The sequence below is a fragment of the Macrobrachium rosenbergii genome, chromosome 17 (genome assembly GCF_040412425.1).
Source record: "Macrobrachium rosenbergii isolate ZJJX-2024 chromosome 17, ASM4041242v1, whole genome shotgun sequence".
NCBI lineage: Eukaryota > Metazoa > Arthropoda > Malacostraca > Decapoda > Palaemonidae > Macrobrachium > Macrobrachium rosenbergii.
In genome coordinates this window covers 14,638,770-14,653,368 of record NC_089757.1, presented here as the reverse complement: position 1 = coordinate 14,653,368, position 14,599 = coordinate 14,638,770, and the positions used below count along the sequence as shown (strand labels likewise).

Here is a 14,599-nt window from a genome sequence, read left to right as displayed (position 1 = left end):
CCGGCCGAAGACTCGAACTCGGGCCCAGCAGAGTGCTATCCGAGAACTCTACCGACCCGTCCAACGAGGAACTGTGAACCATACTAGGAATACTTTGCATATTCCACAACTATACTGCACGTACTGTGTATATCCCCAACCAAACTAGGGTATTGTGTTTTTCTAGTCATACTCAAGTCACTGTGTACATTCCATAACCATACTAAGAATAATATGTATATCTCTATCTAAACTAAAGGCGCTGTGCATGTTTTTGTCATGCTATAGATACTACATAAGATATACTAGTATACTTACTGTACTGTCCCTCAAGCCATGGTGTTTTCAGACGGGACGTCGCGCGAGGGCTGGGAGGAGGAGCTTTTGGTCCCATTCTTCATACTCTGAAGCGATGGCCGAGGCTTGTACTGAAATGCAAGAGGCTAACATTTACCGAGTTACCTCCCAGAAGTTGACTGACAAGAGGAGGCATTCACAGAACCGGATTTTCTTCAGAATTTTTATGTTAATTTTCTAATAATTTTTATATTTCTATTACCATGTAATTTGTGTTCATAAATTTATCACTAAAGATATGACTTATATCAGCAAGACTTGCAGATTGTTTTCTTTATTACTGTAAGAATGTGTGACTGTGGATTGTAAACTGTATTAAAGAGACTCGAATATTATTTTCGCCGACTACTCTACAAATAAATATCTCTGTGGATAAAACGTAATTAGAGAGACTGGTACCAGTTTCTTTTTGGTAACTTTTGAACGAAAATATTTAAAGGCATGACAAGTGATATGTATGAACATAAATGATTTTTATTTAACTGTGCATACATTCTGGGACGACAACCATTCTTATAATACACCAAAGTTACTTTACACTGGCTAAACTAATAAATAATAATAAACATCATTTAGCAAGATGTTTATTTTGCCATCGATGCCGATAAACGTGGTTGGCACGAGTTTACGACGTTGCATCAGTCAGTCAATCAATCAGCAGCTTACCGGCATGAGGACCTTGGAGATGAAGTAGGTCTTGAGACCTGCGGCTCGAAGGGCGTCTTCTCGCTTTTCTCCGTACGCCGGCTCGACCTCAAATTCATCTCCGATGTACTGAAGAGTTTTGTTGCTTATGTGAACGCGTCTGCAATGGAGGAAAAGCAATAGACTTCATAGAAAAAAGATAAATTTACGAACGCTGCCTGAAACTGAATGTACTAAATAATGGTGAAACAGTAATTACACTTTAAAAAAATCGCATCTTTATGAAATTTATTATTTATTATTATTATTATTATTATTATTATTATTATTATTATTATTATTATTATTATTATTATTATTATTATTATTATGAGTGATAAAAATCGACGAACAATCACGTTCAAGTTGATAATATAAGAAAAGGCCGAGTAAATGAAAATTGAGCCTTTATTACACTTCCACATAATGGGTCTTTTTCTGTTATCAATATTATATAGAATATGGTAAAAATTAAAGGGAGGAGATAAATCAATAAACACGAGTTCATAAACAGATAAATCTTCACGTGGTAGTCTTTCATGTTATTAATTTGTAGATAGCAAACACGCCATAATCTAATAGGTTTCCTTGAAATTTAATATATTCTTACAGTACGTTTAAGCCAACCAAAAACTCTCTGGAAAGAAAAGGTAAAGCTTCTCATTCTAACAGCGATGTTCATTCCTGTAGTGAAAGGTATTGTCTCCTTTCTCACAAGTGGAGAAATGCAGCCATTCTGTCAGGAATCATATGATGGCTGTCCACGATACTCTGTGCAAAATATATGATGATGTAAATGCTGCAAGGAGTTTGACACTACAACAACTGCCACCTCCATCCCTCACCACAGACCTCTGAAACATATCTCCAAAATCTCTGAAACGTACTACGCTTACTAACAATTTATTCATTTGCAATAAGAAGCTATTCGGCTCTTCACAGTGTTGCAGAGTAACTCCGTCATAAGCGCAGGCTCATGTGTGTAAATTCTAAAGCACACCACGATGGTAGGGGCTTTAGGCACAGTCCTTCGAATCCCATTGTGCCTATGATACATGGGGCAGTTAAATGGGTATGTGGTAGCTATTTCACTGAAGTGTGCTGTATTAAAAGTGTAAAAGAGCCTTGGGCTACCAACGCCACCTAAAAATTCTTGTAGAAAATCCTCTCTCTCTCTGCTGTGTTATGCTAGATATATTCACAAATAAAAAACACTAACAGTACCTATGACCCTTAGAGGAGAAACTTTCTTTACATATATTTTTCCATCGCCCCGGGCTCAGAAGAACCCTTCCACTTTACCTATTAACCGGAGCGCTCGCATTTAGATAATCCTCGTCTTAATATCCTCCCATTTGGTTTTTTCCACCTCAGGGGGTTCCCTTTCTGATTTGCATTAATTTTCATTCTTTATTCCTTACTTTTTTTTTCTCGAGGTATACTGATGTTTATGCATGTACATAATGATATGTTCCTCAATAAACATTTTTCTTATTCGACTGTTATTCTTAATTTGTCGTTTTCTACTCTTATTTTCTACCACCATTCTATTCTCCGAAAAATTTCTTTTAAAGATTTCAACTTTCTGACCTGTTCCATAAGACTATTCGGTCATTCTGATTTCCGACAAAAAACAATATGGTAACTTGATTAGAAACAGTAACTATGAGCATTAAATATACTAAAAGTTTAGTAACTGGTCTTACTCTGTACAAAGGAGTGATTTTTTTGATTGATTTAATATTCATGGCGCCATAACAACAATGATCTTCAACCCAGAAAACGTTTTAGTGGGAACGTTTAATGTTATGTCAAGAGATCACAATGAAAATCATGTAGGATTCATTATGTTTATCAAGTAATTAAGAGTAAGAAATTAGTAAACCTTGTTACTGATAAGTTTATGTACTGTATGTATGTATGTGCATATATATATGTATATATATTGAATAAATCACATATAAATATGCATATATAAGTACATATATATTTAACAAGCACCTTTTCAAGATATGAAAAATATTCACCATTCTCTCTCTCTCTCTCTCTCTCTCTCTCTCTCTCTCTCTCTCTCTCTCTCTCTCTCTCTCTCTCTCTCTCTCTCGCTAATTACCAAGTTTGGGGTTTTCATTTAACATCCGTTAAAAACCCCTTGATCTTTCAATTTCCGCTAAGAATTCCCGCATAATACATAAGCACGTGGAAAATGTTTTAATCATGTTTGGCAACATCTAAGAAAACAATAATGACATTCCTCGCGAAGTGGAATTTCAATTAGTTCTTTGTCATCAGCTTTCTTTAGTTTGCCTTTAAACGTGGAGAAAATAACTAAAGTACACAGGTACACACATCCCATAAATACATCCACAATCACACACAAACGTAAGTGTACATGTACAGTACGTGTGTATTAATAAGAACAATGATATAAATAGGGCATTCTATATAGGAAATGCATGGTGCGATCTTTCTGCCAGATCTAAACCTTTATCAAACTTATAAAGGATTGCTCTTCCTACCATGACGGCCATTATCAAAACTTATGATAAAAGCCTCCTGACCCGATTCAAGAGTACGACCAGTACCAGATCCAGATATGATTCAGCAAGAAATAGTAGGGAAAAACATGAAAACGAAATAAATAAAAGGAAAAAATGAGCCGAAGTTTCTTCAGCGCAATCGAGTTTTCTGTACAGCCGCTACAGCGTATAATCAAGGCCACCGAAAACAGATCTATCTTTCTGCGGTCTCGGTATAATGCTGAATGAGCCGCGGCCCATGAAACTTTAACCACGGCCCGGTAGTAGCCTATCCTATATCGTTGCCAGAAGCACGATTATGGCTAGCTTTAACCTTAGATAAAATAAAAACTACTGAGGCTAGAGAACTGTAATTTGGTATGTTTGATGATTGGAGGGTGGATGATCAACATAATAATTTGCAGCCTTCCAGCCTCAGTACCTTTTAAGATCCGAGGGCGGATAGAAAAAAGTGCTGACGGACAGACAAAGCCGGCACAATAGTTTTCTTTTACAGAAAACTAAAAACTAAAAAAAATTTTGCTAGAGCTGCTCAAATACGATTTCCATTCCTAACAAGGCGCAGGATCAGATTCATCGACAAAATCTTCAAGGTCGATCGTCCCTGGAAATTCCATGAGAATCCTCAAATCAATTTTGAGGCAATAGGTACTTCCATTTAGTGGGATGGTTCCTTCGGCCTTAAAGCTTGATATCCTTACTCTGCGGGGTTTCTGGCCTTATTATGGCAAATAGCCGCTTGCGCCACATCGCCTGAAGTTATTGCAAGGGTTGGCTACATTTCCCATATTTTAAAAAAAAGCAAATGTTGTCTACGTTCAAACCTTTTTCATCCGGCAAGGTAAAGAAATGCCATAATTTCAACATTGAGATTTGAATTTCAACGACTTAGCACATACATCTCTTATATACATAAATAAAAATCAAGTTGATCAACAACAAAAAATATATATGATTTCAACAATATATATATATATATATATATATATATATATATATATATATATATATATATATATATATATATATATATATATATATATATATATATATATATATATATATATATATATATATATATATATATATATATATATATATTTAGATATATACGTGTGTACAAATATATGTATGCATTGTACGATCGTAGTTCGTTTTAATTGGCTGGTTCCTCATCATCGTACTAACAGACGTCAACAATTCAAGACAACGTTGCTTATGCAAGGATTACGAATTCGGTCGGAGTTGCTAAAGGCTCCCAGAACATAGTAATATTGAAAATGGCCTCGTTAAACCCTCCAGCTATTACCTGGAAGGGAAGCCAGGGATTAATCTTTTCATTTTCATTCGATTCTCGACGGAGGTCCCATTCAAGAGCCCTGGAGATGAACCCAGGATTACACTGGGAAGGGATTAAAGAGACTTTTTTATTATTGTTTATCTCGCACTAAAACGCAGTCTTGCTCTTATTACTTTGGTATTAATCCTCTCTCTCTCTCTCTCTCTCTCTCTCTCTCTCTCTCTCTCTCTCTCTCTCTCTCTCTCTCTCTCTCGCTTCTTAGGAAGATACTGATTGGATTATACTAACGTGGAATCAAGCAACAAAGACCTACGACGCTGGAAGTCAATATCTGCTAACAGACAAGTTATGGGTTCATTTTCCAAGTTCAGCCATCTGTGTACACCTCTTTCTTTCTCTATGCAGCACAAATTTAGATATCATTTGTTTCACATATGTATATGTGTGTATACACATACATACATATATACTCGTATATATATATAAAATATATATATATATATATATATATATATATATATATATATATATATACACATATATATATATATATATATATATATATATATATATATATGTATGTATATATATACATATTATATAAATGTGGATGGAATTACTACAGAGGCGTGGAAGAAGAGCCTAGGAGAAGAAGGAATAGGCATGCTGTGGGACCTAGCAAAGAAAATATACAGTCAGGAAAAGATACCAAAAGAATGGAAAGAAAGGTTTATTGTGCCTATCTATAAAGAGAAGGGTGAGATCCAGGACTGTGCAAACTACAGGGGAATAAAGCTAATGTCTCACACCATGAACATCTGGGAAAGAATAATGGATAAGGAATTAGAGAAGAAACATCTGTAGATGAAGAACAGTTTGGTTTCATGCCAGGAAGAGGAACGACAGATGCAGTGTTTGCCTCTGACAGATGACGGAAAAACTCCGGGAAAAGCAGAAAGGATTGCACATAGCGTTCATATATCTGGAAAAGGCATATGATAGAGTCCCACGCCAAGAGGTGTCTGCTGTAGAGATAGTTAAACTACGATGTACAAAGACGTATATTAAAAATGAACAGCTAAACACTTGGACAGTCTCCCCTTAGGGAAGAAAAAAGACGGATAATAAATAAAATCACGGATTCTATTTACTAGTACTCGGAAACATCAAGAAATCGCTCCAATCCTACTGATTATGACAGCTGAGCTAATATCCTACGTTTTTGCCTAAGACTTTTACCTGGATTGTAGAGACGAAGATTAATCCACAGCTCTTCTCTACGAATAGATAGAGGATTTAACAAGTTTATTTTCATCTGACTCGCATTTGATAAGCTTTGAAGAGCATCGCTGGATTTCAAGACTTTGCTTATGCTAGTATCAGTATGGAAATTTCCATTTAATAAATTAACATTATTACAATAAATAGCAGATAGGTGTGGGACGGAATGCCATCATTTTATTGAGAGAGAGAGAGAGAGAGAGAGAGAGAGAGAGAGAGAGAGAGAGAGAGAGAGAGAGAGAGAGAGAGAAACGCAGTTAGCTGACATACGTAATGAGGTATGTTTGTTAAAATAAGGTTTTATTTTGGATAGATTAGTCTAACGAAGGGTAAAATTGTCAGACTGAAATATAACCACTTAAAACTGAAAAGCCTCTAATTAGGGGATGCGTTTCTGTAGACAAACATGCGTTATTTAAAGAAGAAATCACTCGCTCCCACTCAAAATTATACACGTTATATATATATATATATATATATATATATATATATATATATATATATATATATATATATATATATATATATATATATATATATATAAATATAAGCAGAGGCGTTCCACTGCTTTTGAACAATGCAACTTAATAGATATTAACGACCGAATACTTTTTTTAAATTTCAGTTTAATTAAAACAGTTGGCCACGATTTTCCTCTCTCGTTGGAACCTCACGGATGAGATTCCGCTGGGAATTTTACCCCTCATCACGGAAAAACAATTTCAGATTCCATGGGGTACTTTTTACATCTGATTTCTTTTCCTCAATGAACACAGCTCAACTTTGCAGAAAGTAAGACGTGTTGACTAAAACATGATTTACAGTGGCTATGTGTGTGCGTATGTACGTGGGAGTATGTTTGTAAATAATAATTTATGTGCATTTATGTATGTAAATAATCATTTACATTTGGTTATGTCAGTGTAAATAATCATTTACATGTGGTTATGTATATGTAAATAATCATTTACATGTGGTTGTGTGTGCAAACTATCATTTACATGTGGGTATGTGTAAATTATCATGTACGAGTGGGTAGGTATGTAAATAATAATTCCCGTGTGTGGTGTATATATGTAAATAATTATTTACGTGTGGGCCTGTGTGTACACAATCATTTACGTGTGGGGATATATGTGTACATAATCATTTACTACACGAGGACAAGCAATAGTTGTGCCATTTACGACCGATACTGAAACTTCATCTACTTGTTATCCATTACCATTAAGAAGCCATAAATTTACATTAATGCCGAATTCTATGAATAAAGATCGTCGCATAAAATTAGGAATGGATCTGAACGTCAGAAACCACTTTCAAACCTATACGCTGACAGGTGGAATTACATTGTATTAAACTTTCCCCCGACTTGAAACATGGCAGACTATATCCACCCGAACCATGATCATTCCTACGACATATTATAATCTCTAGTTAAAGTGTATGTCTAAACACAAGCATAAAAGCAAACAAACTGACTACATTATCTCACTGCTTTTGCAGTATTTCACATTTCATGTGACCAGCGAGCTATAAAATGTACAACTCTGACAACGCTAAAGGAATTTATTATTTTCAAACTACACGAACTGATATCTGGTCCATGATAAGACAAAGAGCGGCAATGATAGATTATCGAAATTAGGTAAAAAAAGAAAACAAGTAAAAAAGGAGCCGAAGTTTCTTCGGCGCAATCGAGTTTTCTGTATATCGTATAATCAAGGCCACCGAAAATAGTTCTATCTTTCGGTGGTCTCAGTGTAATGCCGTATGAGCCGCGGCCTATGAAACTTTAACTACGGCCCGGTGGTGGCCTGGCCTACATAGTTGCCAGACGCACGATTATGGCTAACTTTACCCTTAAATAAAATAAAAACTACTGAGGCTAGAGGGCTGCAATTTGGTATACTTGATGATTGGAGGGTGGATGATCAACTACCAATTTGTAGCCCTCTAGCCTCAGTGGTTTTTAAGATCTGAGGGCGGACAGAAAAAAGCGCGGACGGACAGACAAAGCCATCTCAATAGTTTTCTTTTCAGAAAACTAAAAACTGCCACACAGAAAAAGATTCACAAAACTTACAAAAAATACTGGATCGGACAACAGAAGAAAAATCCCGGATCTGCATTTGGTACTGATCAATCTTTAATCAACTCTCCAGTCGGTAATAACCCACCAATCCATACAATTCAGTTTCCTCTGAAAATACCCTCATATATTTTGAAACAAAATTCCTGGCTCCACACAGACGGCGCCTCATTTCACTGAAATCCATCGACAACTTTTTGAGAAATTATCTAGATCAGCATCCGGATCCATCACAAAGTCGGATCAACATTAATTCTTCCGCAATATGTACTTCAAACCTACTAATAAACTTTTAATATCTCTTGTGGGCAGAAAGATAAACACGGGGAATACATAACCTCCTTCCAACTTTGATGTTAAGAGGTAAAACGTCACAAACTTCTCAACCAAAATTCTTACTGCTTTTTTACCTAGTCACGTAAGGAACCGAAATGGATTACTATCAAAATAATGTGATAATGAATAACAACAGAAAGACCAAAGGCCATTTTCAGAGAGGAGGAGGAGGAGGAAGAGCAATTAGCGTTCAGTGGGCCCATCTTACAGCAGTTCTCTGAATTAACTGCCTAAATTACTCAAGCAAGAGACAATAACCCCGACTATGCACGTCAGGTGTTTGTCTTCCTTACTGCCAAGATGGATGAAGGAAGCGTAGGGAGAGACAACTGGAAAGAGGGAAAGGGAGAAAGAACGGAAAAGTGAAGACAGGAGGAAAGTCAGAGAAAAGGGAGGACGAACACAGGCGGAAGGAGGCAGTAAAGGGAAAGACACTGAAAAGAATGGAAAGAAAAGGGGAGTAGACGAAAAAGGGGGGATTAAAAATGGAAAAACATAGGGGATACAAAGGCAAAGGGAGGAAAGGAACGTGGAAGGGAAATGGAGGAAGGGAAAAATGTTGAGAGGAAAAAGAAGGAATTAAAAGAAGGAAAAATGAGGAAGATGCTCGGGGATCATCACAAGGATGAACACAGCGTCAAAGGTGACAAGGTAGCAAGTGGATGGGGAATGAGGTAAGGAGAGGGGGGAGTGAGGACAGGGGAATAAGGGTACAAAGCACACTTCTAATAACTGATTCTTTCATATTGGATGAAATTTCATAAGAATGCAAGATACGCAGTTAATAGGGAAGGGGGAAAGACAAAGGCGTATAAAAATAGTAAAGGGTAGCGTAAATGATAAACAGGAAGAGGGACAATCTCTCTCTCTCTCTCTCTCTCTCTCTCTCTCTCTCTCTCTCTCTCTCTCTCTCTCTCTCTCTCTATATATATATATATATATATATATATATATATATATATATATATATATATATATATATATATATATATATATAATGATATGCTTATTCATTCAATGTTCAAACTTCTTGCTGAATTTTTATGACTTCATTATCCTTCAAGGTCTTAGTAATTCGTCACGAGAGAGAGAGAGAGAGAGAGAGAGAGAGAGAGAGAGAGAGAGAGACTGAATTGATGAATTTCTCATAAATCAGTCCACACGACAAAGGCAAAGTTATGAATAACAGAAATTATATGAGAAAAAAAAACATACACAAAAACTTTACATTAACGGGAAATACCACTTTAAGAAATTTATATGCGATTTATAAAATAAAAAATATAACAAATCCGTGAGCTAGGATTTGGTCGCACAAAGGAAACGGCAAAATGACAGTAATCATGACTCCCTCTCTGAGGACAGACGGGGGTTTAAAACTCTTAATGGGAATTTAATTACCTCATACATTTCCCTTTCGAGGAGACAAGCGACGCGAAAACAATGCAATATAGACACAAAACGACTGACTTAAATGAGGCTGAATGAGGCCGAGACCAATGACATTTTAATCTAATCTTCTCAGGAGGGCACAGAATTGAGTGCGCAATGACTTTATCTATTAACATGCATTAGTACAACATCCTTTGTTTTTGCTTTCTTTAGTACTGATGTATGTACCATTACAAGGCCTTTTTAAGAAGGGGACCAATGGGACAGGCATAATGTCCCTTTATGGGCCAGGCCTAATGAAAGAAAGGAAAAAAGCAAAGAGACAGGCTTGTTACAGTAGGTCATTCAACTGACCATACCTTACTTTTTTCTAGATGACATTCCAACTTCAAATACTCGATATCTTGGAATAAACTGACTTCATATGTTCACATCCACATAATATAATTCTAAATAAGCATATCTTGCTTCAAACATTCGCCTCTTTTCCTCCTCATTATGACCATATGTCGCTCACATCACACCCCTAAAGTTTGTTGCAAACTTTAGTTGTTGATTTGATATTCTCCAACCGCCACCCGACCCCTTTTTTTGACGGTGTTCAGGAACTGTACAAGTGCATAAACTCAGGTTAAACTGATGTCCTGACAAGGTCAGGACATTCCAATTCAATATCTCGGACTTATTAATTTACACTTAAAAAGTACTTTATCATCCTGTATTACAAAAATATATTTGAAAATGAAACATATCTAAACTCGAACTCAAGTTATCCATCTGTAACAAAGATCGACATATTACAGTACTAGTCGGAACACTGGCAAGACAACAGTGTGACCCCTAACCTCTTAATCAGAAATAACAGGTTTATAGGAAGGTGTTCTTAAACACAGAATTAGGATAAGGCAGCCATTTATGCAGAGAGATTTTCATTTATCTGAGCTTTTAAATCAACTCTGAGGAGGTAAAAAATTTCTAAAACTTGGTTAGCAGTAAGTCTCCTGTAAAACCGAATCGCACGTAGCTTGCTGTACCATTTGCAGTTACAAATAGTAACTTCCTTAATAACCTTTGTGACAATCTTTTAATTACTCGTTGTGGACATAGATCTACATTTACCCACTCTACTAAATCTAATGTAAAATTCGGGAGGAGCTGCGAAAAACATTATCTACCAAAGGATGCATCTTCACAACAGGGCGACTACAAGTGCATAAAGAAGACAGATTATATTTATCTACTGTTAACTGATGTTACAACCAAACTGTAAAGAGTGCTGAGCGTAGCAAAACAGGTTAAAATAAATAAAATTGAAAAACGCCATAAACTATAAAAAACTAATTCTTTATCGAGAAAGTAACGGCAAATTACCAGCAAATCAATAACTACACACCCAATGTACTTCATTCAGACTTCATCTTTAACATTTCCCTAGTCAACAGAGGAAAAGAGACAGAAACTCTACGAAGGAATATACCCATATTTCGACCCTTGTGTACAATGATGATTATATACTATGGAGCAGTGTTCTCAACTTTGGGGCCACGCGACCCTAGGGGAGCGTCAGCAATTCCCAGGGGAGGCGCGAGCCCCATGGAAAAATAAAAAATTCTCTAATTATATTCGTTATTCTCTTAACAAGAGTGAGGACTAATATTCGAGGCTTATTAAAAAATGCAAAAGTATTGCCTTATAAAGTTAGTTTCCTATAGTCTACTACTCTGGTTAGACGCGTTGGAGCTTACCATGTTTTGTAATTGTTTACCTCCCTAACTATCCCTCAGAAACTCTTTCTCTTTTTTTTATTTTCCTTTAAATCTGGGAGGGAATTTTACTCATAGATGCAAGGGGGCGTGGAGAGAAGGACCAACTCTTAGAGGAGGCGTGGTAATATAAACGTTAAGAACCACTGCTACAGAGGATAGTATCTGTGTGCTCGCTAAACTTCTTAAAAGTAACGTCAAATTACAAAAATAGGGTCCCAATGGAATCGTCAAGAGTTGAGGATCATATCGATATAATTTTTAACCATATTCCGGCTCCTGTGTTGTCCGGAAGACAACACAGGGATAATAAAAACTACTGAAAGTGAAAAGTGGTTAAGTGATTTCCACTGATTCTGACTGTGAGTTCTGCAGGTTTTGTATGATAATAATAATAATAATAATAATAATAATAATAATAATAATAATAATAATAATAATAATAATAATAATAATAAAACCAGCAGTAATATAATGGGTTCAGCGAAGTTTGGACATTATCCTTACCCTGGCTTGCCACTGCTCTCCATCTTATTAGCCAACACCACATCTTTGCTGTAGACATCGAACTGCCACTGGCGCTGCCCAAGTACTCCGGCCAAGACGGCTCCAGTGTGAATTCAACGCGCATGTCCACTGTACAACCTGTTGTTTCCCGCACATACCTGCACAAAAATAAAATAAAGAAATAAATAGAGATATAAATAAATAGAGCACAGACGAACAACCCCTTCAAAACAGAGCATTCTTAAGTCATAAACAAAACCGGATTTGTACATACCATTGTTTTTAATGTCTTTGAAAAAGTATCATTGAATACGCAAGCATTGTTAGAGAATTCTTGACGACCAGGTCGTTTAACTAAACACAAAATGGACACGACTGTTCTTCCTATCTTTTGTCAAGGTAAGACCGTCTCTATATGCAAACCATTATCAGGGATATCGATCTTGTGGAATGTGAACAAATAATTCATCAAACCGTAGGTCTCTTCTGAAAATGAAAAAGTATAATTATGAAAGAATGTGATAGAAATTATGTAGCACGTTTTAAGAAGACAGTAAAGAGCAGATGCTGAAAATAAAACGGCCAAAGGAACAGACCGGTCGCATTAATTCCTAGACTCTTTTTGACACACTGTGGAAGGTCTGGCATAAGAAAAATATTCATTAACAACAGCGCAACATCCTCAAATATCTATATGCGACGGGTATGCGCTGTGTATGTGCTGATGGGTGTACCCTGAATATAAGCATCGTCTAACAAGCCATTACTTCTTAGAAACCAGAATAAATCCACCAAATATCTGAAGTAATTAAGCAGTAAACAGAACTAAGAGGAACAGCGGACTCTGACCTTATTTCGAAAAAGATAGTCAATAGAAAAGAAGTCCTCTGGAAATTCAAAATAAACATAAAACATTAAGTCATCAGTTAGACATAACTGAGGTATTATTCAAATGAAAGGAGTGCGTAAAAACTTAATTACCAACACCTGGCTTTGCTACTCTTTATTGTAATTAGCAAAACCGTTTTATATCGTTTGGGAAAAATGAGAGAGAATATTATTCATCGATCATTAAAATGAATCCGCTTAGTTGTGTCAGAATCTATTGACTCCAAGAAAGAGTATCTAATGTGTTTAAAAATTAACAGATATCAACTGTGTGTGTGTGTGTGTGTGTGTGTGTGTGTTCTAGACATAGACCGTTATTCAGGCATCTGTGGATTTATGCGTAGAAACTATGAAAAAGGCTTTACAAAGCAGATCTTCAGAAAATTTGAACTGCTTGTTGAGTTTAATTCTAAACTTGACTTATGAACATACTGCTCCTTTCAACATTGGGATTATTAACTTATTTATCTATTTTTTCCTCTATTTAGTACCTGTGGCGTTAAGTGAAGCTAAATATTTACAAAGCAGTGTCGTGTTTCTCGCAATCGGAATAACAAGTGTTGCATGGTAATTAACCTGATCATTTAACATAAATAAAAATGCACAGCTATGGAACCACCTTAGGCCACCAGTCTGCAAAGTCTAAAAATAATTCTTTACTGTTGGCAAAATTATAAAAGTATGCACTTTCAGTGGGAAATGTAAAATGAGAATGACAAACTACAGCGCTTATTTCGTAAAAAAAGTGTAACAGAAATAGAAATGTTATTCTCTCTCTCTCTCAATAATCAGGGAGCTTCAAGTTATAGAGTACTTGATATTTTTTCTTGATCTTGTATCTATAAATACACAAACATCCACACGAAAATCTCCAGTCTTTCATTGGTTCTCCTCCTCCTACCCAGCGCACATACTAATTACTCAAAGATGGATGTCCTCCAGCAATCCCCCGGACAAACTATCTTAGCTTTCCTCTAAACATACACACACACACACACACACACCCCAAATTACTTTCTTTGTCCTATTTACAAACACCCAGCGCCACTTACGCCAAACCCGCTAAGGTCTGTTGTAAATTCCATAGCACTTACTTCTGCTACATGGCAAGGATGCTTAATTCTACGCCCAACTTTCCTCTTTCATACTGGCTTGAGACAGGCTTGAGTGTATATAAACTCTCACGGCAGACCAACAGCAGCAACTGAATACGCCCAATCCTTCAAGAGTGCCCTTCTAAAATGTTAAGACTTGAGCTCTCTTTCAGAGTTCAAAATTTCCCCTCCATTCCCCATCTTCCTTCACAGGCCAAGGAGAGGATGAGCTCTTCAAGGGGAAGGTAATTAGTTAAGAAATAGCTCATAAAAAGCTGCGTCCTGGGAGACGACTTAAGCACTTATTTTCAACCTCCACCTCCCAAGATTGGCTTCCTCTTATTGGGTTATATTAGTTCGTCGCCTAACGAGGCATTTTTGCGTGG

General features: G+C 36.4%; 1 protein-coding gene across 1 annotated transcript in view; it reads right to left on the bottom strand.

The window, feature by feature from the left end:
* Positions 1 to 14,599, bottom strand: part of LOC136847752 (adenylate cyclase type 3-like) — a 514,101-nt gene that overhangs the window by 13,643 nt on the left and 485,859 nt on the right. Inside the window, 5 exon segments of the mRNA XM_067119628.1 lie at positions 298 to 311; positions 314 to 407; positions 1,003 to 1,141; positions 12,232 to 12,346; positions 12,349 to 12,389. Coding sequence (XP_066975729.1) covers positions 298 to 311; positions 314 to 407; positions 1,003 to 1,141; positions 12,232 to 12,346; positions 12,349 to 12,389 — 403 coding nt within the window.